This window comes from Euleptes europaea, chromosome 3, assembly GCF_029931775.1.
Source record: "Euleptes europaea isolate rEulEur1 chromosome 3, rEulEur1.hap1, whole genome shotgun sequence".
Taxonomy (NCBI): domain Eukaryota; kingdom Metazoa; phylum Chordata; class Lepidosauria; order Squamata; family Sphaerodactylidae; genus Euleptes; species Euleptes europaea.
This window is the reverse complement of record NC_079314.1, coordinates 73,390,148-73,411,369: the sequence shown is the minus strand read 5'-3', so window position 1 is coordinate 73,411,369 and position 21,222 is coordinate 73,390,148. Positions and strand designations below refer to the sequence as shown.

General features: G+C 40.7%; 1 protein-coding gene across 1 annotated transcript in view; it reads right to left on the bottom strand.

The window, feature by feature from the left end:
* TRHDE (thyrotropin releasing hormone degrading enzyme) overlaps positions 1-21,222 on the bottom strand; it is a 267,123-nt gene that overhangs the window by 86,739 nt on the left and 159,162 nt on the right. The window contains exons 6-7 of the mRNA XM_056846509.1: positions 19,734-19,871; positions 4,111-4,176 (exon numbers count right to left, since the gene is read on the bottom strand). Of these exons, the coding sequence (XP_056702487.1) occupies positions 4,111-4,176; positions 19,734-19,871 (204 nt within the window). The remainder of the gene's footprint in view (positions 1-4,110; positions 4,177-19,733; positions 19,872-21,222) is intronic.

Sequence of the window (21,222 nt, the reverse complement as noted above, 5' to 3'; positions counted from 1 at the left end):
GAATGCAAATGTACTCATAGAAAATGATTCATAAAATGACTTGAAATGACGGAAGGCACCTTTTAAAAACAAACATCCTAAGTACGTTTACAGTGTACTTAGTGCCCACATACAAACTGGACACCAAAAGTAATACAATATTTGTTCTTTCTTTAAAAAAAATATTAACTGAAAACTAATTGAACGTCCCCCTCCACCCTTCTCCCAAGCACATTTGGAAATATTATGAGGTGGGACTATAGATGTGTTACCCATGTTGGTTTAACTCATTAAGAAGACATACTTTAGACAGCTGTTCTAAGTATTTTTCATGTGTATTGGGGAATGATGTTTGTGAAACGATTTGTATGAGGAGAGACTTGACGAAGACACATGAAACGAGAAAATAGTGCCTTCTGTTGTTTTCCATTCAACTTTAGAAGCTCTCATGTTTATTATAACATTGTATTTCCCATCTTCAGTTGTATTTGTTCTAACAATTTGTATGTTTGTGTAAGTTTCTCTATTGTGGGAGACCTGTTATTCATGTAACTCGCCCTGAAGACTCAAGAAATATACCTTTGATGTATTAATGTTGTTAAGGATACAATAATACATTTTATCATCCTGTTTGGCAATTTAATTCATTGTGCCCATTACACAGTTGGTTGTTGATACTTTGTTCCTAACATTCATTATTGTGTAACCCCCATTTTGGGGGTTCATTCAATCCCCCTCCACCACCTCTTTCTGAATATTCCCCTGGAAAATTATTTTTGATGGCTACCCCAACAAGCCCAGAATTAAGCACAGCGACACAAGCACTTGCACAAATCTTAACATGGTGATTTCTAGATATTCTCACACATCAGGCTTAGAGTTGGACCAGGAGAGGGGAAAGCCTAGTTTGAACCATTGCTGTCAGAAATTGTTACTTCCGATGTGAATGTGCATTTTGATGGATGGGGAGGGACATGCATATAAAAAAGAGAAATCTCAATATATCTCAGTCTTAGCTTTGTTCCATCTGTGGATACTTAAATCTGCAGATTGGGGCCTGTTGGAGAAAAAGGAGGTTTTTCTGTAAACTTGGGGGACCCCCTCAGATTTGCATAAAGATCTAAAAACTTACCAGAAATGGATGGAGGAGGGTTAATCCTCTTACTCTTGGTGCCTGTCCCACAATCACTCCCTCTCCTCCACAGCCTCTGAAATGGTGGCACTGTGGCTAGGGAAGCCAGCTCCTGTGGTGCTGTATGTGGGTTAGGGCACCTCCACCCCTGTCTTTTCCCAATCCTGGGGGTCCCATGGGGCCATCCACAGAACTGTTGGATTTAGGCAGCTTCATGTGGCTACTGCCAAAGCCAGGCAGCCCTCTGCAGCTGGCACTGCTGCCAGATGGCCACCTCTCATCAAGTCACGAGAGGCCAGTGTGTGGCCAAAGCCATGTGCCCCTCAGTGGCTGCCAGCATGCTGGGTTACAAGAGGCTGACGTGGCCTCAGTGAGGGAGCTGGCAGTGACAGGTCAGGGCTGATGGGCTGAGAGCCACTCTGGCAAGAAAGCTGGGATGGGGTGATGGGAGGCCAGGCCAGTTAAACCAGGCCCCCAAAGAACCTCCCTGGCTGCTGTAGACAGGCCACAAAGCAATGCATCAGCCATCATCAGGCTCCAGCCAGCCTCCTCCATCTTCACCGTGGTAGATGTGGCCCCCAGTGGTGAAGCAGCTGCCGATGGGCTCCAGGCCAGATACAAGCAAGGAGGCCAGCCCAGAAGGCCCATAGCTCTGGCCTCAATTCAGGCCTGAGAAGAGGTCAGCCCAGAAGGAGAACAGTCACAGTGGGTAGAATGTCAGGAAAGCAGAGTGCCAAGGCTCCCTGCCCCCATTGTTGCTGCCTTCCCTGGGCCTGGCATGGTTCCCATTGTCACTGCCCCTCTAGGCCCAGCTCCCTGCCTTTTCCACCGGTGGACTCCCCCAGGCCCAGAGTAGCTCCCACTGTTGTTACTGCCATCCCCAATTTCTAGCTTGATTCCCTGCCCCCACACCATTGCTACCACTAACCCCCCTCCCCAGCCCCGTGAGTTCTTTGTGGGTCTCTGCTTGTTTATTTCTAATTCATTAAATTTTACCCCTCTCATTTCTCAAGGAACACAATGGGGTATACACAAGGTTATCGTCATTCTACCCTCACAACAACTATAGAAATGGGTTATGCTAAGAGATATTCAGTTGGATCCAATGCCAAATTGCACGGCACAGATTAAATGTATTTATTAACTTTATTTATAGCCCGCCTTTTTCAATGAGACTCAAGGCAAATTACATAATATAATGCAGTAGGACTAGGTTTGGAGAAAATGGATACAAATTATTGACTTGCCCAAATCCACCCAGTAAATTTTGTAGCTTAGCAGAAATTTGAACACAATTCTCCCCTATGCAACTGTACAATTTACTAGCTTTCTATTTCTACTGTGCATGCCAGACATCCAATACTTCCACAAGTATCTGATGGGAAGTTTGGCTAGAAAACAAGACCTATAAGAATACATATTACAGAAAATTGGGGGGAAACCCAGAGATTTTCATGCAATTATAACACAATTCTCTTTGAAAACAATAATGAAGTCCCACCAAATTTCAAGTGAAATACAGTTTCAAGGGAAATAAAATAATAATTTCTGCTACTGTCAGATTAAATACATCTTTATATGATATATGCAGTATGTTTATACAACTTTTGTTTTATACTTTACCTTTCTGGTTATTGGGTTGAAGATAAAATTACCATGCTAAAATATGACCTGATCCCAGATGTAGTTTATTTAAATTTCAGATTGAAAAAGCTTACTAAGAACAGATAAGATTGATTGCTGTTTCCATTTTAGCATAATTGTATTTCAGGTGAACATCAATTTACTTTAAAGGACACCTCTAAGTAACAGACTGCATCATACATAATTCATCAATCACAGCTGCCTGTTACTTGATTTGCTCCAACAGGTTTCAATGGAATAAAGGGAGTTGCATTGTTTTTCTGCTTTGGTTTGTATGCTTTTAAATTGTTTTGAGAACATTAATTTACTTGGAATTATTGCTGAAAAGAGCAAAGTGAATTTCTCTCCAGTCAAAAATTTTAACTTTTTAAAGGCAGAATTAGTTTTCAAAACATGATTAAGGCAACAGAGAAACTTCATCAAGAGTAAAAGTAAAGCACAAGAGGTTTGATGATGGAGGAAACAAATCTCATTATTAGTATGATTGTTTCCAGAAATACATGTTTTGCTGCAAAGACTTTGAGTGCATTCCTGAGGGGGGGGGCGCGAAGCTTCATAGGAGCTGGCGTGACCCCGCACCAGCATAAGTGCCAGGATAACGAACACTTACACCATCCTGGGTGGCACATATGCCAGTGCCTGGGTGCCTCAGAATGGTGCGGGCCTCCGCCGCCACAGCCACCATTGTGGGACCTAAATCACAGAAGCAGCAGGCCATGCCAGCATCGGGGAGCATTCCCAGGGCGTTCCAAGGAGCACAGCCTCACTTTTTACAATGCGGCATTCCCCCCCCCTTTTCCCCCCCTTTTTTTTCTTTTGAAAACAACTTTTTTCTCTCTGCAGTGGCTGGGAAGCCTCTGAGGAGGAGGTGTGGCTGCGCCGCTCCCAGCCACCACGGATCTACCCCTCCCCCCAGGAATGGGCTGCTCATGGTCATTCTCATGGTTTTGTTCAAAATCAAAAAATAACAACAATCATCCTGAAATTCAAGGACAACACTATTTATGAAAAAGATCTGAAAAGCCATGGAATGGAACCAAAGGATTACAGGTAAAAACCAGAATTCTGACACTTTGAGAAGTGTACATACCACCACCATCTGTTGGGGTCATAATGTAGCACAGGCTGCAATCTTAAGAACATTTACTTGGGAGTAAGCACCGCTGAATAAAATTGGATTTACTTCTGAGTAGACTGGTTTAGGATTGTTCCCACAATCTAATTTATTCTACCGTTAAATATGTGTTGCTAGTAAAGCAGCTGGGATTTAACTGGCAGAAATATAGGCAGTAAAAATACATTGCCACAAACACAAACACAAGCACACAAGAAAAGAAAGAATGTTTTCTACATACTTGTAGGCCCATCTGAAACACTGAGTGACCCATAAAATTAGCCAGCATTCGAATTAAGGCTGCACCCTGTAAATACAATTCACAAAAGAAAATGTTGGGTTGTTTTCCACACTTATAGGTTCAGTGTAATAACATAATTTAATATGCATTCCTTCAAGATTCCATTTAAAAATAATTATAGGATTCTTATTAATAATTACATGTCAAAATGCAATAAAAGCTTTTAAAACACCTTGCATACTGACAAACTCCTGTTGTACGCTTTGTGAAAACTAAAGGGGAAAAAGAATTTGTAAGTATAGAAGGAAGGTTATTTGGAAGTAGGCTGCTAATAAACCATCACACATACAAAAGCACATTATTTTCTACTGCTGGAACAACCAGTAGTTGTTCATAGGAACAAAAAAATGCACAATGAATGCATGAAATAAATAACAAAATGGTGCAATACATTATTAGTTCAGCAAAATCTACAGTGCAGTCCTAAACGGAGTTATACTTTTCTAAGCCCATTGACTTCACTGGCCTGCTTAGGATGGTACTGTTAGTGTGCTAAACTGATAGTGTACCTTTCTGGTTCGAGGTCCAAGCTCAGCCCCACATGTACAGGCATATGCTATGCCATTCATTTCTATGAAAAGATGCACGAGCACAAAATAATTTCCTTATGTGCAACACAAAGTATTCCTCTGCTCACTGAGCAGATTTATGACCTGATCTACACATGCTGGAAAAATAGGCTGTTAGGGGTAAAATGCATCATTTTAAGCTACAGAGGTAGTATACATATTCTTTAAAAATTCACACCCCTGAAAATGGGTAACTAGTATAGCACAGAGAAAGGAGAGATCTGTGAATATGCCCTGTAGTAGCTTCAAGCTTGGTGTACAAGAGACATCAAAGGTCATCATGTATTTGATGCTCTATGGGAAGAAGGAGGAGAAGGAGGAGGAGGAGAGCTGGTTTTTATATACCAACTTTCTCTATCACTTAAGGAAGAATCAAACTGCCTTACAATCAACTTTCCTTCCCCTCCCACAACAGACACCCTGTGAGGTAGGTGAGGCTGAGAACTCTAAGAGAATTGTGACTAGCCTAAGGTCATCCATCTGGCTTTATGTGTAAGAGTGGGGAATCAAACCTGGGCCTCCAGATTAGAGTCCACCACTCCTAACCACTGCTCTTAACCACTACACCATGCTGGCTCTCCTACAGCACACAACACCAGCAATAGGACCCTGAGGTTTAGATACAATGGAGATTTTAATGTCTCAAATCACCGAACAAACATGAAGCCCACTCTAGTTCTTCATCCAACAATGTTCCATGTTCTCTATAAGAGTATAAAACCTGGCAGGAGCTAGCACAATATTGCATAGGCTCCTCTAGAATACTAGATAGGATCATAGAATGAAGTCATCATAAACACCATGGTATCTTCCATTCATTTTTCATCTATGAAAATTTTCACTCACCTAAATTAAACACAATTGACATACTTCACTAATACCTAGTAACTATTGAAATCATAATTATTTCCATACTTTTAACAAGAGAGTGATCTAATTAAGACTCCAGAATTGTGATAACGAAGAGCTGACACAGAAGCACTCAAATGGTAAGAGAGCTGGACATGCAAAGTTCAACGGAGTCTAACATGGAAAAGCCTCATACATTCCATAATATGAATTTTTAAAAAAGAAAATGACAACTACTCAAAATTAAGATGAAACATCTACCTAATAATAACTTGAAATACATATGACAAATGATAAATCAACAGAAATGTCAATTTTTCATACATCAGCTACAAATTATAGTTAAGATATCAGAAGCGGTTGGTAATACTGTGTTTTTTATTTCCTTTTAGTTTTAGCTTTTCCTTAATTAAGATCTGTCTCATTTAATAATATAGAACATTCCCACTCTCCTTTATGATGTCTTCTTATTTATGAGGAAGGGGTGCTCCTCAGCCATACAACTTATTCAAAGGACAATAAAGCCGCTGCAGAGAGGAAGCAGAGAACTTGTTTGCCAAAGCAAACAAGTTCTCTGAATGCAGAACAGAATTTCAATCAATGGAAAAAATTACTATACTTTGTTTCTTTATAGGTATAAATGTGTAAACTTGTAAGCCCTTGGTCCAAATGAACCAGAAACCACGACATAGACAATCAGGTCCAAAGAAGCTGGTCTTTACTGGTCAAATAGAGTAACAGAGCATAAAGGAAAGGGTGACAGCTATGGGGCTGCCTGGCTTGAACTTGGTAATATAAAGCACTGAAAAGGCGAGAGATTACATATCAAAAACAAAGCTGTGTTCCCAGAGCTTCAAACGGAGTTCAGTAGGCATAACAGTCCTTGGCATAACAGTCCTTGAGCCTGGACGGCGGGAAAGCGTAAGTAAACATCAACTGAGATACAGGCCTGACATCCTGCCCCCCCTTAAGGCCCCCTCCCACCTTGCAAGGGGGACGGTCTATCCGGGTAGGCGGTGTGGAAGTGCGGGGCGGAGACATCCTGTGCACGCACCCACTCATCGTAGGCTGGGGGGAAGTGTTTCCAGCGAATTAAGTACTGCAGGGATCCATGCCGTATACGTGAATCTAGGATCTTTGATACTTCAAAATGCTCCTCCCCCCCCCACCATCACGGGCTGCTCGGGAGGCAGTTCTGGGTGCCATTCCGAGGAGGCGACATGAGGTTTAAGGAGGCTGACATGGAAGACAGGGTGGATACGTCTCAGGGTTTTGGGGAGAGTCAGTTCCACAGTGACAGGGTTGACGATCCGGGCAATGGGATATGGTCCAATGTACTTGGCACTAAGTTTGTGGCACGGTCGAGTGGATCGCAGGTTTTTTGTGGAAAGATACACTAATTCACCAACCTGGAATTCCTTGCTGGGGGACCGATGCTTATCTGCCTGCACCTTATATTTGCGTTTGGCTCTATCTAGGTTGCTCACTAGCCAAGGCCACGTGGTGCTGAGGGCATGTGCCCAAGAGGCTTTATCGGGATCCCCCTCCCCCTCTGGAACCTCCGTAGGGGTGATAGGACTGAAGTCCTGACCATACACAGCATAAAAAGGGCTGAACCCTGTAGATTGATGGACAGCATTATTGTACGAATATTCTGCAAAAGGCAATAGTTCTACCCAGTCATCCTGGTGGTAATTGACATCACGTAAATAACATTCTAATACAGCATTGACACGTTCAGTTTGTCCATCTGTTTGGGGATGGTAAGCACTTGACAACCCTTGCTCCACCCCCACCAACTTAAGGAACGCCTTCCAGAATTTAGCCACGAAACTACTTCCGCGGTCGCAGATTATCTTGTGCGGGAACGAATGTAAACGAAAAACATGTGACACGAAGAGGCGGGCCAAATTGGGGGCGGAGGGAATACCCGCACACAGAACCAAATGTACCTGTTTGGAAAATAAGTCAGTAACAACCCATAGTACAGTTTTGCCCCCGCTAAGGGGAAGATCCGTCATGAAATCCATGGCAATTACTTCCCAGGGCTTGCTGGGAATTTCCAGCGGTTGCAGTAGTCCTGGGGGTTTGCCTTGAGATCGTTTGACTGTGGCACAGATAGGGCAGCTGCGAATGAAGGAGTCCACATCAGAAAGCATTCCCCCCCACCAAAACTGTCTGCGCAACAAGTGAAGGGTTTTCAGGAACCCAAAGTGGCCCGCGGTTTTAGCTCCATGAGCCAACTGCAGAACTTCTCTTCGAAGTATCCTAGGCACGTATAGTTTCGAGTCTTTGTACCAACAACCACCTTGCTCAAGTACACCTTGGGGCAGGGTTTGGGCAGTGCGTTCGGCTAAGCACTGAGCCCGAAGGGAGTCCAGGAAGGAATTGGAGATGATCACCCCCCCTTCTTTCGCGGGAGAGGGTGAATCAGGAGCTGGTGGTGTTGGAGGGGATATGTAATCTCTCGCCTTTTCAGTGCTTTATATTACCAAGTTCAAGCCAGGCAGCCCGATAGCTGTCACAATGTAAGCCCTTGGTTCAAATGAACCAGAAACCACAACATAGACAATCAGGTCCAAAGAAGCTGGTCTTTACTGGTCAAATAGAGTAACAGAGCATAAAGGAAAGGGTGACAGCTATGGGGCTGCCTGGCTTGAACTTGGTAATATAAAGCACTGAAAAGGCGAGAGATTACATATCAAAAACAAAGCTGTGTTCCCAGAGCTTCAAACGGAGTTCAGTAGGCATAACAGTCCTTGGCATAACAGTCCTTGAGCCTGGACGGCGGGAAAGCGTAAGTAAACATCAACTGAGATACAGGCCTGACATCACTGGAAGCCATGGAGCTTCAGCAGCCCTTAGGGATCAGAAGTTAGGACACAAGGAAATGAGGACTGTGTATACCATAAGACATTGTGGGTTAACCAAAAGCGATTAATAAAGTATAGGTTTTGATACTTTGCATTTTACGCATTATTATGTTTTTAAAATGCAGAGAGAGAGAGGAGTAGTCTTTCATTAACATCTGACCTGAATAACTGAAGGTTAATGCACACAACCGTTCTCTACACTGCAGATATCCAGTGGACTTCTTGTGTGTTGACCAATAAACAAAATGATATACAAATGTTTTGAACAATACATGTTGGGATTCTGAATTAACACTGCTTTATTTTAAAACTCGTCAATGATAACACTGACATTTGTCACAGCCTATTTTCAAGACCAGTTCACTACACCAAAGTCACCCCCTTTTTCCTACCTCAAAATCACATAAGTACAAATGTACAAGGATTGCTAAATTCAGCTTACTTTCCTTTCTCCCAAGGGTGCACAAAGTCATTTTATAGCTTCCCAGCAGGAAGATGACAGGCACAAGCAAATACTGAATCATCAATTATCTTTGAAAAATCTGAAGTCATTAGTCACCATTTATTTTTTAAAACCTCAGACTGCTCTGAGATCTCAAATCCATTTAAATAATGAGGACAACAGGTTGCAAAGCGCTCACACTAGGAAATAAACATTATTTCTGTCATTTGAATACCGGCCAACAAGCAATATCCAAGTCACTTCTACAGAACAATCATTTTGTTGACACTAGACAGCCACAGCTGGAAGCTCATATGAAATTTAGCATATTAGCAAATTCACGGCATGAATTAAAGTTAGAGAACAAAGCATATCAAACTTGGATTATCAAAAAATGACACTTAAAAACAACTTTCTAAAATTAAGGAATTAAATTTGAAGTGTCTTCATGAATTTCAAAATCAAATGTGTTTCAATAAATTCCCTAATCCTAAACACACAAAATAAGTTTTCTTGAAATCAATGTGACTTCCACGTAATGTTCATTATTTCTTTTAAGAAAAAAACTGCTGATGGATCAAAACAAAAATCCTAAACACACTCACCAGAAAGTATACCTCACTCTATTCAGTGCGACTTACTAAAAAATAAAGTATTTAAGATAGCACATTATGCCTCATTGAAATCAATGGAATCTTAAGTAAATAGATAAAAGCTTGTGAATCGTCACTTGATTGGAGTCAAGTATGTTTAAGTTTCTCTGACTACTTTACATATATCAAGAAAGGGATTTCCCCACCCCCCACAATATTCTACTACACTTACAGTACCATCCTAAATCAGAGCTACCACCTTCTAAATCGATTGAAGTCAATGGAAAGAAGAGTATGACTTTGTGTTGGGTTGCACTGTAATTTCACAATCTTTTATGAACTTCTCAGTGTTCAAAAAGTAGTTAAGTATTACCAGAAAAAATTACATTTGTAGATATGACAAGTACATTTTACATTAATTACAGGCAATATATGTTCAAGCCTGTGATTAGTTGCATTGGTGGGTGATCTTCCTTTAAAGTTGCACTGATGATACTGTTGGTCCTCTCAGCAGCCTTTGACACAGTTGACCACTCCATTCTTATCCTCTGGTTTGAAAACAGAGTTTGTATTAATAGCATAGCCCTTCGGAGGTTTCACTCTTTTCTGTCTGACTGGACACAAGGAGTCTCCATGGAAGGTGTAGAATCAGCTGGGTGGTATTTATCTTGCAGAGTGCCACAGGGTTCTATTCTCTGAGGCCACCGAATGAAATTGTCTGGAGCTTTGGGGTTGGGTGTCATCAGTATGCAGATGACACCCAGTTCTATATTTCATTATCCAAGCCTCCAGATGTGTATGTCTTGGTTCTGAACTGGTGCTTTGAGGCTGTGGTCAGATGGCTAAGGCAGGACAAACTGAAGCTGAATTCAGACAAGGTAGAGGTAAAGCTGGTTGGGAAGGCTGATATTCTAGAGGGACTGAATCCACTTGGCTGAGATGGAGTAACACTGGCTTTTTCAAGCAGGTTAAGAGCCTAGGGGTGCTCATGCACCCTGCTTTGCTCTTTGAAAAGCTGGCTGGCAATTTCTATCAGCTGCATCTGATTTGCCAACTCTCTTGTTACATAGACTCCGCCAATCTGGCCATGCTTGCTGGTCCACGCTTCTGCAAGCTCACGGTTGGATTACTGCAATGTGCTCTAGGTGGGGCTGCCCTTGAAAGCAACCCAGAAACTACAACTGGTCCAGACTGTGGCAGCCCAACTACTGTCAGAGGCTAGCTGCTAGGAACATATGTTTCCCATTTTGAAACAGCTACAGTGGCTGCCAGTTTGTTTCTAAGTTCAATTCAGGTGCTAGTTATTATCTTTAAGACTTTTCACAACCTCAGATCCACATATTAGAAGGACCGTCTCCTTCCATATGTCCTGTATGCCAACTATGGTCATCAAGCAGCCATCTGTTGGCTATCCCATCACTTAGGACGCGCTGTCTGGCAACAACCAGAGCCAAGGCCTTTTCCATTATGGCTCTGGCTCTTTGCAATGCACTCCCTGAAGAGGTGAGGGCGACGACCTCCTTGCAGATCTGCAGGAGCTGCTGCAAGGCCTGCCTGTTTGCCAAGGCTTGTAAGGGGGTTCAATGGCAGGCATCTTTTAAGGGGAAAAGGAGAGTTTTGGGGTTGATTTTATTTTTTGGTTTTAACTGAAGATGTTCTTAACTATTATTATAAGCTGCCTTGAACCACAAGGAGAGGGGGATATTAATGTTTTAATTAATTAATTAATTAATAAGCATACACTAAAACACATGCTCCTGTTTCAAAGAGCTCTTCATTAAATGCTGCCCCCAAATGGTACAAACCATCTTTGATTCACAAGCTATGTAATCTGCAATGTTTTAAGATGAAGATTCAAGAACTTTCAATACCAATTACAACACACTTCAGGATTATCTTAATTTTCCTCATAACTATTTGATTTGTCGATAAGCATGACTTATCCATAACACCCAAATTCACATTTAGAAATATCCCAAATATATCAATGAATAACTATTGGTACTTTCCCTAATAAAAAAAAAAACTCCTTCATTGATTATGGCTGAGAAAAGTAAGCATTTTTTAAAAAACAAAAACAAAATATAGTGTTTGATTTTACAGGTGATAAGTAAACAAGAAAGAACATGGTCCACAAAAGTGTTCCACTGATATGGTGCAACACCCCCTGTACGCTGCAAACCAACATAGAGCCCCCGCAAACCACAAGCATAACTGAGTACTGGATAATAAGCAAGCCACATTGTGTTCCATTGCTAGGCTTTGCAACTGCTGTTCACATTTGCTGCAAGGTCTCTTGGCCAGAAAAAGAGCACCTTCAATTCCAACTGCAGAGTATGTGGCCTCTCTGGGATTTTCATGGCCTACATTGCCACATTAAATGATGGGGGAGGGGTGATGTCAGCACAACAGAGCATGACTGTGGGCCATATACTCTCTAAAGAACACACTGACATGCTTTGTCTGGAACATATGGTGATGTCATCACGTACTCTGCCAGAATTTCACAGGGAGAAGCTGCTTTTGCTGGAATAGTTACGAGACGGCTTTACAATTCATCTAAGGAAATGCAGAGAAATCTATCTGACAGAGAATGAGAAAACACAGCTCTGCCTCCTAGTACAATTTACAGTACTGAACCATTCTTTGCTGGGATGGATGCTGACATGTTAAAGATAGAATAAATCTTTGAAAAAAGTGATCATGAATACAATCTGACAGTGTATCTGGAGGAAACAAGTTCATATTTTCTGTTTATACATGACTCACTCTCCTGCTACGGTGCAGTCGTTAAGTGCACATGGTATAAACTGGAAGTTCTGAATTCAAATCCCAGGACACCTACAAACTCTCTAAGTGGTTTCAAGCAAGCCACCCCCAGTCTTCAACATATACTTATACTGGCCTACTTAGCAGGAATATTGTAAGAATATACAGATATTGTATTTAATGTACCTTGAATATTCATTACTATTATTTAACTCTTAACCACTACTCCACATATCAAGTGACTGCCAAGTTTATTCACATTTTGTATGAACTCAGGATTTCAACATATGGACTGTAAAGTGTTTTGTCTGGCCTGACACAACCACACTGTTATCAACTGCTTCCTGTTAAGGAAGGAAAGTGAAGGTATAAGAGAGAATTAGGTACAGAAGAGTGTTTTCATCCATTTTCCCAAGCCTTTTTTACTTATCCAAGACCCCGTTTCAGCCAGAATCCATAAATATCATTTTTCTCCACAAGGCTTTTAGTAGCCAGTTGTAAAATTATAGGGAGATGAATATTTTTCTGCATTTTGTGTACTTTTCTTCTTACCATCGCAATATGGAACATACTGGGTTGAATCCTGATGTGCAACTTCCACTCATGAAGCAATGATCTTTCCCCTCATCCTCTGGGAGCCCAAGATCCCCATGAAATCTTGTTCTCCTAAGAACAGGATTTTAGGGGAGAACTTTCGGCTCCTGTGGGAGGTGGGAAATCATGCTCTATGAGTAGAAGTCCTTGAAAACACAGAAATGCTAGTCAGGATCCAAGCCATTATGTAGAAGCAATTTCTACTGGAGTCCACATAAATTACTATTATTTAGCAATATGTTCCAAGGGAACAAATGTGTATCAACCAGGAGGTATACAGGGGCACATCTGTACTGCAATGGGAAATATTATTCATGGCTTCTCATCTTTCGGGCTGTAGAAATTTGGAAGTGGGAGGAATTAAGAAATATGCTTCCCTTCATGTTCTTCACAGGTGCTCTAGAGAAGTAGATGCCTGCCTTTGGACTTGAGAACTCCAACTTGCCTTTCTCTGGAACTCCAACACTGCACAGATACATGCGTTGAAAACACCAAGGGACAGCTGGAAGACAATGTCTATGCTTCTGTATGCTCTACTTCAATGCTATCCTTTATATACCAAACACCTTCAGCAATGCAGAGCACTTAGAACATTGGGCTGGACACCAATGTAAGCACACATCTGCACTTTTTTCATTCTCCCAGTCTTCTCAGATGTTGCACTATATAGATATTTCCTCCTTTCTCAAAACATCCCACCAATAGATTTCACCATATGGACAGATCCTAAACATTTAGTCCAATTAAAAATGCAGAAAACCATCTAGTAGTTCTAAGTTCCTTGGAAGAAGGGCAGGGCAAATTTTATAAAATTGAACTATGCTTCAGGATTAGCAGGTAAATGGGTGAGAAATAATTACTGCTGGCCCCAGGTTATGGAACACCTTAACCTTGGTGGTACAGTGTGCACCATCTTTTACAGCTGTCAGGCATTAAGACCAGCAGGGACTTGTGAGACTGAAAACTGGTTTTGTCTGCTGAGGTCTTTAGGACTTTCAGATTTCTGTTCTTTTTTCTTTTCTTTTTTTTAGAATATTGTTTTATATTATATGAAAGAAAACATGGCATTTATGAATCTATTTGTCTTATTTCTCTTTTATAAGTTAATTTGGTTACAAGTGCCACTATCCATATCCTTTTAGATCAGTCCATTATTATTATTATTGCAAGTATTTTATTAAAATTTTCAAAATATACAAACAAACATACAATTACACATAGATTCACACACAATTTATACTCCTGCGGAGAGTCTGCTTCGTCATACATCTCAAAAATCTCCTGCATTGACATTATAATCTAAGTAATAAATTCCTTCTATTCTGACTATTAGGTTTTTTGTAGTCTAAATTTTACTTCTGATAATCTATCCCTTTTGTTTAACATAGTCCAAATAGCCTTCCCATTTCCGTTGAAATTCTTCAGTCATCTTCTCTTTCATCAGACTGGTTAATCTAGCCATCACCACAAATTCATCCATTTTCTGTTGCCACCTTTCCACCTCTGGAATTTCGTCCTGTTTTCATAATGTTGTCAATACCAATCTGGCCGCCATTGTCATATAACCAAATAGTTCTCCCAAATTTCTGTCCAGATTGTTGGGTTCAATTCCTAATAACATAATCTCAAGATTCATCGGGAATCTGATTTTTAGAACTTTCTGCATTTCTTGATGAACTTGTATCCAAATTTTTTTGACTTTCTTACATGTCCACCACATATGAAAATATGTTCCATCTGTATCCTTGCATTTCCAACACCGGCTGTCATAAGATTCATTCATTTTTTTAATGTCCATCGGTGTGATATACCATCTAAAAAATTGTTTGTACCAATTTTCACGTAGATTGATGCTGGCTGTAAATTTAATGGATTTAGTCCAAAGTCTTTCCCATTGATGAAAAGATATCTCCTTTTTGAAATTTTCCATCCATTTTATCATGTATGTCTTAACTTGTTCTTGTTCTGTTTCATTTTTAAGTAAAAGTTTATAAATTTTCCCCAGGATATGGTCCAATTCTTTACTAATTAAGTCTTCAAATTCTGTATTCTTCCTTATCATACCCTGTGATGAACTATTAGTCCATTATTGATCATTATTGAGGAGACCTTCTTTCATTTCCATACCACTGCAATGCACATCCCTAGTGCATAGGATTCCTATTTGCCCAGTTATGGCGGGCAATAGCTTGCCAATTAACTGGGCTGCCTGCTGACCCTCAGCTGGTCAGCAGGTGGTAGCAGACCAGCTGAAGGGGGGAAGTAATATGCATGGTGCAATTATGTCACTTCCAGGTTTATCCCAGAATTGCTGGCATCACAACGAGGATGCTCTAGCATTCTCTTCCAAAACTCTATGGTTGCCACAGAATTTTTGGAGGACAGTGCTAAAGAGTGTCGCGCAATACCAGAGCTTCCAGAGTAAACCCAGAAATGATGTCATTGTTCTGTGTGCATGAAGTCCATGAAGCTCCATGAAGCTCCATGAAGCTCCCGCCAGTGGCCTGGGGGGACCTGGCAACCCTACTAGTGCATCAAACAAAACTGTAACCAATTAGATATTAACAGAAACAAAAGGGAGGGGAGAGAAAACCCCAGCCTATAAACAAACTTGGGTACCCAAAGGTTGGGTGGAAAAGAACTCAATTATATATTGAAATGTACTTATTTGAGGCACTATTAAAAACATTAAAATTACATTAAAAGAAAGCACAAATGGCAACTAATACAGGTTGATAGAGTGAAACCACAATCCAAAGGTTTTTCGGCCCCCTGGCCTACATCAGTGTTCTAATACAATTACTTATTATGCACACATATGCATTCAACAGGTATGACAATAATAACACCGTATTATAACAACCCAGGTATGTGTATAGGGATGTATTCCAATTTGACTCTGTGCCCAATATATTCTGTAAAATTACAAAGCCCACTGCCATGGAATGCATTCTACTTGTTCTTTTCTGGGCTGTATTAACCTTCCATACAAGGTGTGCATACCAGTATCAACCAGATAAACGGTTCTCCATTCATCCCTTTTCTTCTTGCAAACTGGACATCCAGCCTATTTTTTTCACTTAACTTCATAATCGTGTCCCTTGATTTGCAAACTATTCAGAAGTCAGTATGTTCCATCTATTTGTCCTTTATTCATAACCCTTTTTATAAATAGTTCTAAATATTTTCAGTTTCTTGATCAGAACTGTTTGTAACTACTTTTTTATTTCTGTTCTATTTAAAAACACATTTTTAATTGACTGTCTTGGACAATACTTTTTATTTGGTTCATATTTTTGCATTTGGGTTTATTTTATCGTTGCAAGCCATTTTGAGTAGTCTTTGCAATAGGAAAAATCTATATATTCCTTACTTAAACACTGGTAGTACTCTGTTGCTATTAAAACTTCTGCCCAAATACATGAAGTCTGTGCATGCTTTGGGGTATTATTAGCTTTTCCATTATTATTATTTTTTGTTTTTTAAAAAAATGCATCAAACAGTGAGATTGAACAAGAACTAAATACAGATGCACACACATCCTTCAAATAGAGCTGACAGTCATTCCTGTCCCCCTCCATGGAAGTAACAATAAAGTTCAACCTGCTTAGTTTCCTAGAGAGAATGATGCTGGGACTTCATTTATAAAAGCAGTTTCATTTAAACACCCCCCCTTCCACTAGGATGTCTCTTACAAGTTCTGACACCTCTGACAAGGACAAAAGCATAGTATATTTTTTCATTAAGCATCCTTATGAGAAAATTTTCAAGGATGGGCAAACATAAGAGGTTGATGAAATTATTTACACAGACCGGGCCATCACGGCAGTTCAAGTACAGTACTGAATAAGGGTAGCACTTAAGAGTTTATCAAAACTCATACTACTCATTTTCAACCTTAATACAGCTCCACATAGTTAAATAATAACACTCAGTCCACCACCTTTTCAGCTGAGTTCTAACTTTTAAACATTTTGCATGATCTTTTTTTCTGTGTAGTGAGGCTCAACATGACATGGCTGGTATTTTCTATTTGCAAAAGTGTTTCTTTGTAATTGTTTGGGGTGGTGGAAAATGCTGCCTTTTTTCTAGTAGTCTCTCATATACATTCTAGAGAATTCCAAAGTGCAGGCTTTATGTCTCTTACATGTGCTCATCAGAGTACCCAGACCTTATATGCTAAATTTTACCTGTGTATACCCTACAAAGATCCTTCATTTGTCCACATGTTAGTTGTGGTAATGAATTCCCTTTTCAACTCAAGCATGGATTCTTTGTGGCAGGTGGGTGGGTTTGAATAGATTTCAAACAGGAGCCCCCACTTCAGTGGTTCAGTAAATCTCATCCTGTGTGTATAATTAGTACACCAAGTTGAAATATAACACTACTACCTGTCTATTATTTCTGTTCTGAATAATTCCATTACTAATAAAAGTTGGCTTGAAGATAGAAAGACTAGTTTCTTCCTCTCCAGGCCACATTTCTCTGTGTTGCAGGGCATTCCTTTTAAGGGCTGACTCCCCTTTCCCTCCTCCTTTTAAGCACTGTAACAGAGTTTACAGGCTGAGGACCACCAGAGCTCTAGGTGCCACAAGCAAACTTTAAGTTGAAATGGCAATCTGGTGCCTGAAATTGTTGAGGCCTGAACTAATAGAGCTGCCACCACTGTGAAGAAGGTGTTGTTTGATATTCTTCCTCATGAGACATGTAGTCATTCTTCATTGTGCATCAACAAAAAAAAAATGATGATGGTTATTATGACTTTTGGGGGGGGGGAATATGGTTTTGGCCCTATGGGTAAGCAATAGATATTTTTAGAATCAAAAGACGCTACTTTTTAAGTATTAATTCAAATAGTATTTAACTGCTATTGCCTAGTTCTAAGGTATTGGTTTCATTTTGCAGCTGAACCTAAGTAATACATTGCATAAGAGCCTTGCATGAAGAAGTTTCTAGACATAAGTAGTCACAGACAGCATAAAGCATACAACTATATTCAGACCCACAGATATTTAAGCAGCAAGAATGTTAATGCTTCTTTACATAAGAACGTAAGAACATAAGAAAGGCCATGCTGGGTCAGACCAAAGTCCATCAAGTCCAGCAGTCTGTTCACACAATGGCCAACCAGGTGCCTCTAGGAAGCCCACAAACAAGACGACTGCAGCAGCATTGTCCTGCATGTGTTCCACAGTACTTAATATAATAGGTATGCTCCTCTGATCCTGGAGATAATAGGCATGTGTCATGACTAGTATCTATTTTTACTAGCAGTCATGAAGAGCCCTATCCTCCATCCTTTCCAAAGCACATGCAGAAGAGGAGAACCAAGACAGCACCATAAAATCTCTATTGTGGATTATTTTATCCAGAATGTTTAAAGGGACTTTTTATCAGTGATGTTTCTGATACCTTTAACTAAATACAGGCAAACAATATCTGTATTTTACTGGAAGAGAGTTTCATAGGGTAGTTGTATGTGTCTGCAGTAGAATAGATAGATTCAAGTCCAGTAGCGCTGTAGAGACTAACAAGATTTTCAGGGTATATATTTTCACGAGTTAAAGCTCCCTTCAAATATCTGATGAAGACAGCTTCGACTCTTGAAAGCTTATACCCCAAAAATCTTGTCGGTCTCTAAGATGTTACTGGAAGATGAATATGATTAGACATAAGAGAAAAGCTGTAACACAACAATGTTGTTTGTTGTTGTTTTTAAAGCACATTAATATTACCAGCATAAATGGCTAAAATCTTATGATTATGTTGCGTGGTTGGAACCTAGCCACTAGTTGACCTGTGTGATATAAAGGAAGTCTGTGGCAATTTACTTACAAGAGGGGAAGGACAAATTCACAAAAGTTGGACAAACAGCGCAGTGCTGTAATCATAGGTAGGGAAACCTTCACATGCTGCTTAGGAACAAGAAACACAGAAAGACAAGGCTGAGAGGAAAGAAAATTGTTCAAGAAAATGGTTGAAGATCAGAAGATACATGGTAAGATATGTCCTACAGAGCAAAGTGTTCCAGATTACTCAAATAAGAAAAGCACACCACATAATACAGGGGAAGAATACTGATCCCAAATATGATCAAAAAGAACCTTGGTAAAAACCCTGTGTAACATCAGAGATGTGAAAAACCACTGACTCTAATGCTGACTCAGAATAAAAACCATAAACTCTTCTTCACAAATGTATCCAATTGCATGCTAAGAGTGTGATCTGTTCCACCCTCCCCCCAAATGTCATTTACACTAGTTTGTACATTTCCATTTCAATGCAAATGAAAAATATTAAATATTTTTAAATCACTTGATGAGGACTAATTATCATTATTAACACTAAATGAAACTAATTATTGTTATTAACACCAGTGTCTTATTAATTAAATAAGCAGAAAACGTTTAACTCTTTTGTGTTTTTATTAAGCTAACTCTTTCAAAGTTCAATCAACCCAAGAAAATTTGTAACAAGAATATCAGTGAAAAACACAGTAAACACCTCCATCATCTCACCTGAAATCCTATATTTTTAATGCTATAGCATTTATAAATCTCAAGTAGACATTTATTATGTGGGAAATACTATATCTGTGCTTAATATGGGGCATATAGCTGAGCTGACCAAGATCTGTTTATAAACTGGATGGTGGACCACATTTCTTCCACTTGTGCTTTTTCATTCATGTTATTCAAGCAAAAGAAAATCATGAATAGGTAGATTTTTGCCGCAAAACATTTTTTTTTTTTTGCTAAGGAAGAGGACAAATTATCATCATTATCATGTATCTAAGCTGTGTGAATAATGGTTGTGGGGATAACACATAGTGGAAAAATCCAACAGTCATAAGCCATTGTTTTTTAATTCCCACCTTTTTATAGGCAATCCAGTCAAACACCCTGTCAATGTCTGTGGCTTGTTGCACTTCTTGCGACACTGGATGTGAACTGGCCAGGCCATCAAGCAGCATTACTTCATGTAATACATCAGTCAAAAACCTCTGCTTCTCCTGAAATACAACAAAACACACACAGATTCAAACACCTGGCTGGGGGGAGTGATGGGAGTTTTCCATGTTACTTTTAGAAGGCACCAATGTATATTGATATCCAGCAGTTATATGGGGGGATAGCATGCATGAATAGTAAAAGAAACCTTCACAGAGGTTCTGCACATAATAACAGTTTCTGCAAATCTTTGGAGTATCCCCATTATGTCATAAAAATAAGGCAATATAATTAGGTGTATGAACATATGAATCTCTTTCTTAGCAAAGATGATCGCAGGGAACACAAAACGTTACAAAGACAGTGTATAGATATTCCACTTTCTTCCAGAAAATGGCAATCTTGAGTTGCCATTCCTGGGACAGAAAACTATGTACAAAGAGACAACCCTCAACTAGAGAATATGCTGAGAAGAGACCAGGCAGCTTGTTGATTACAAAGCTGTAGGACTGGAGGCAGGCAATGGTTTGTTCCACTTCAGCCAGCTCCTGGTGGAAGGGGAGGACTTGATCAGAATATCACTGAGAAAAGAGAAGATTGACAATCCCTGGTCTGCAGCATGGCCAGCAAGGAAACAAGCACTTTTGTGAAGACTCAGAAGGGTCTTTAATCCAAAGGGGAGAGCCCAGTACTGAAAGTGGTGCCCTACATAACCAAAGCAAAAGAATCTCCAATGGGCCTGAAAAATTGGGAGGTGCAGGTAGTCTTCTGTCATGTCCACGGAGACCAAAAAGTCCCCTTTGTGGATTACAGCCACTATCAACCTAAAGGCATCCATTCTGAACGTTTTTTATTTGTCTGTTAAGCCACTTCAGCACACCTCCAGGGGGGGGGGCAGAAATAAGATGGAACAGACCCCTAACATCCTGTGGTCCTCTGGAACATGTTCTATTCCCCCCATTTTAGGAGATGGTCTATGGCAGGGATGGGGAACCTCAGGCCCGGGGGCCGTATGCGGCCCCCGAGGACATTTTTGTGGCCCTTGGGAGCTCCGGGGCCTTGCCGCGGAGGCGGGGCGCAGGGCGGCCCTCCCCAAGGGTGTTCCTGGGGCCACGGCTTACAGCAGTGCTGCAGTGCCCTTTGGACCTCCTCTCGCCAACTGTCAGCTGTTGAGCAGCGAGAGGGAGGAGGGGAAAGAGGCTGGCGGCTCCCGGCGGCAGAGCATGCATGCGAGAGCCAATCGGGCTTCAGGGAGGGGCCTTTTGTGAACTCTGGGGGGGAAGGCATGGAGACTGAGGCCTGGTCGTGCGGGGCTCCGTGCGCCGCCGTGTGTGTGTAAGGGGGGGCGGGGGAGGCGGGGAGACTGGGGCCCGGTCACTCGGGGCCAGCATGTGTGTGTGTGTGTGTCAGGCT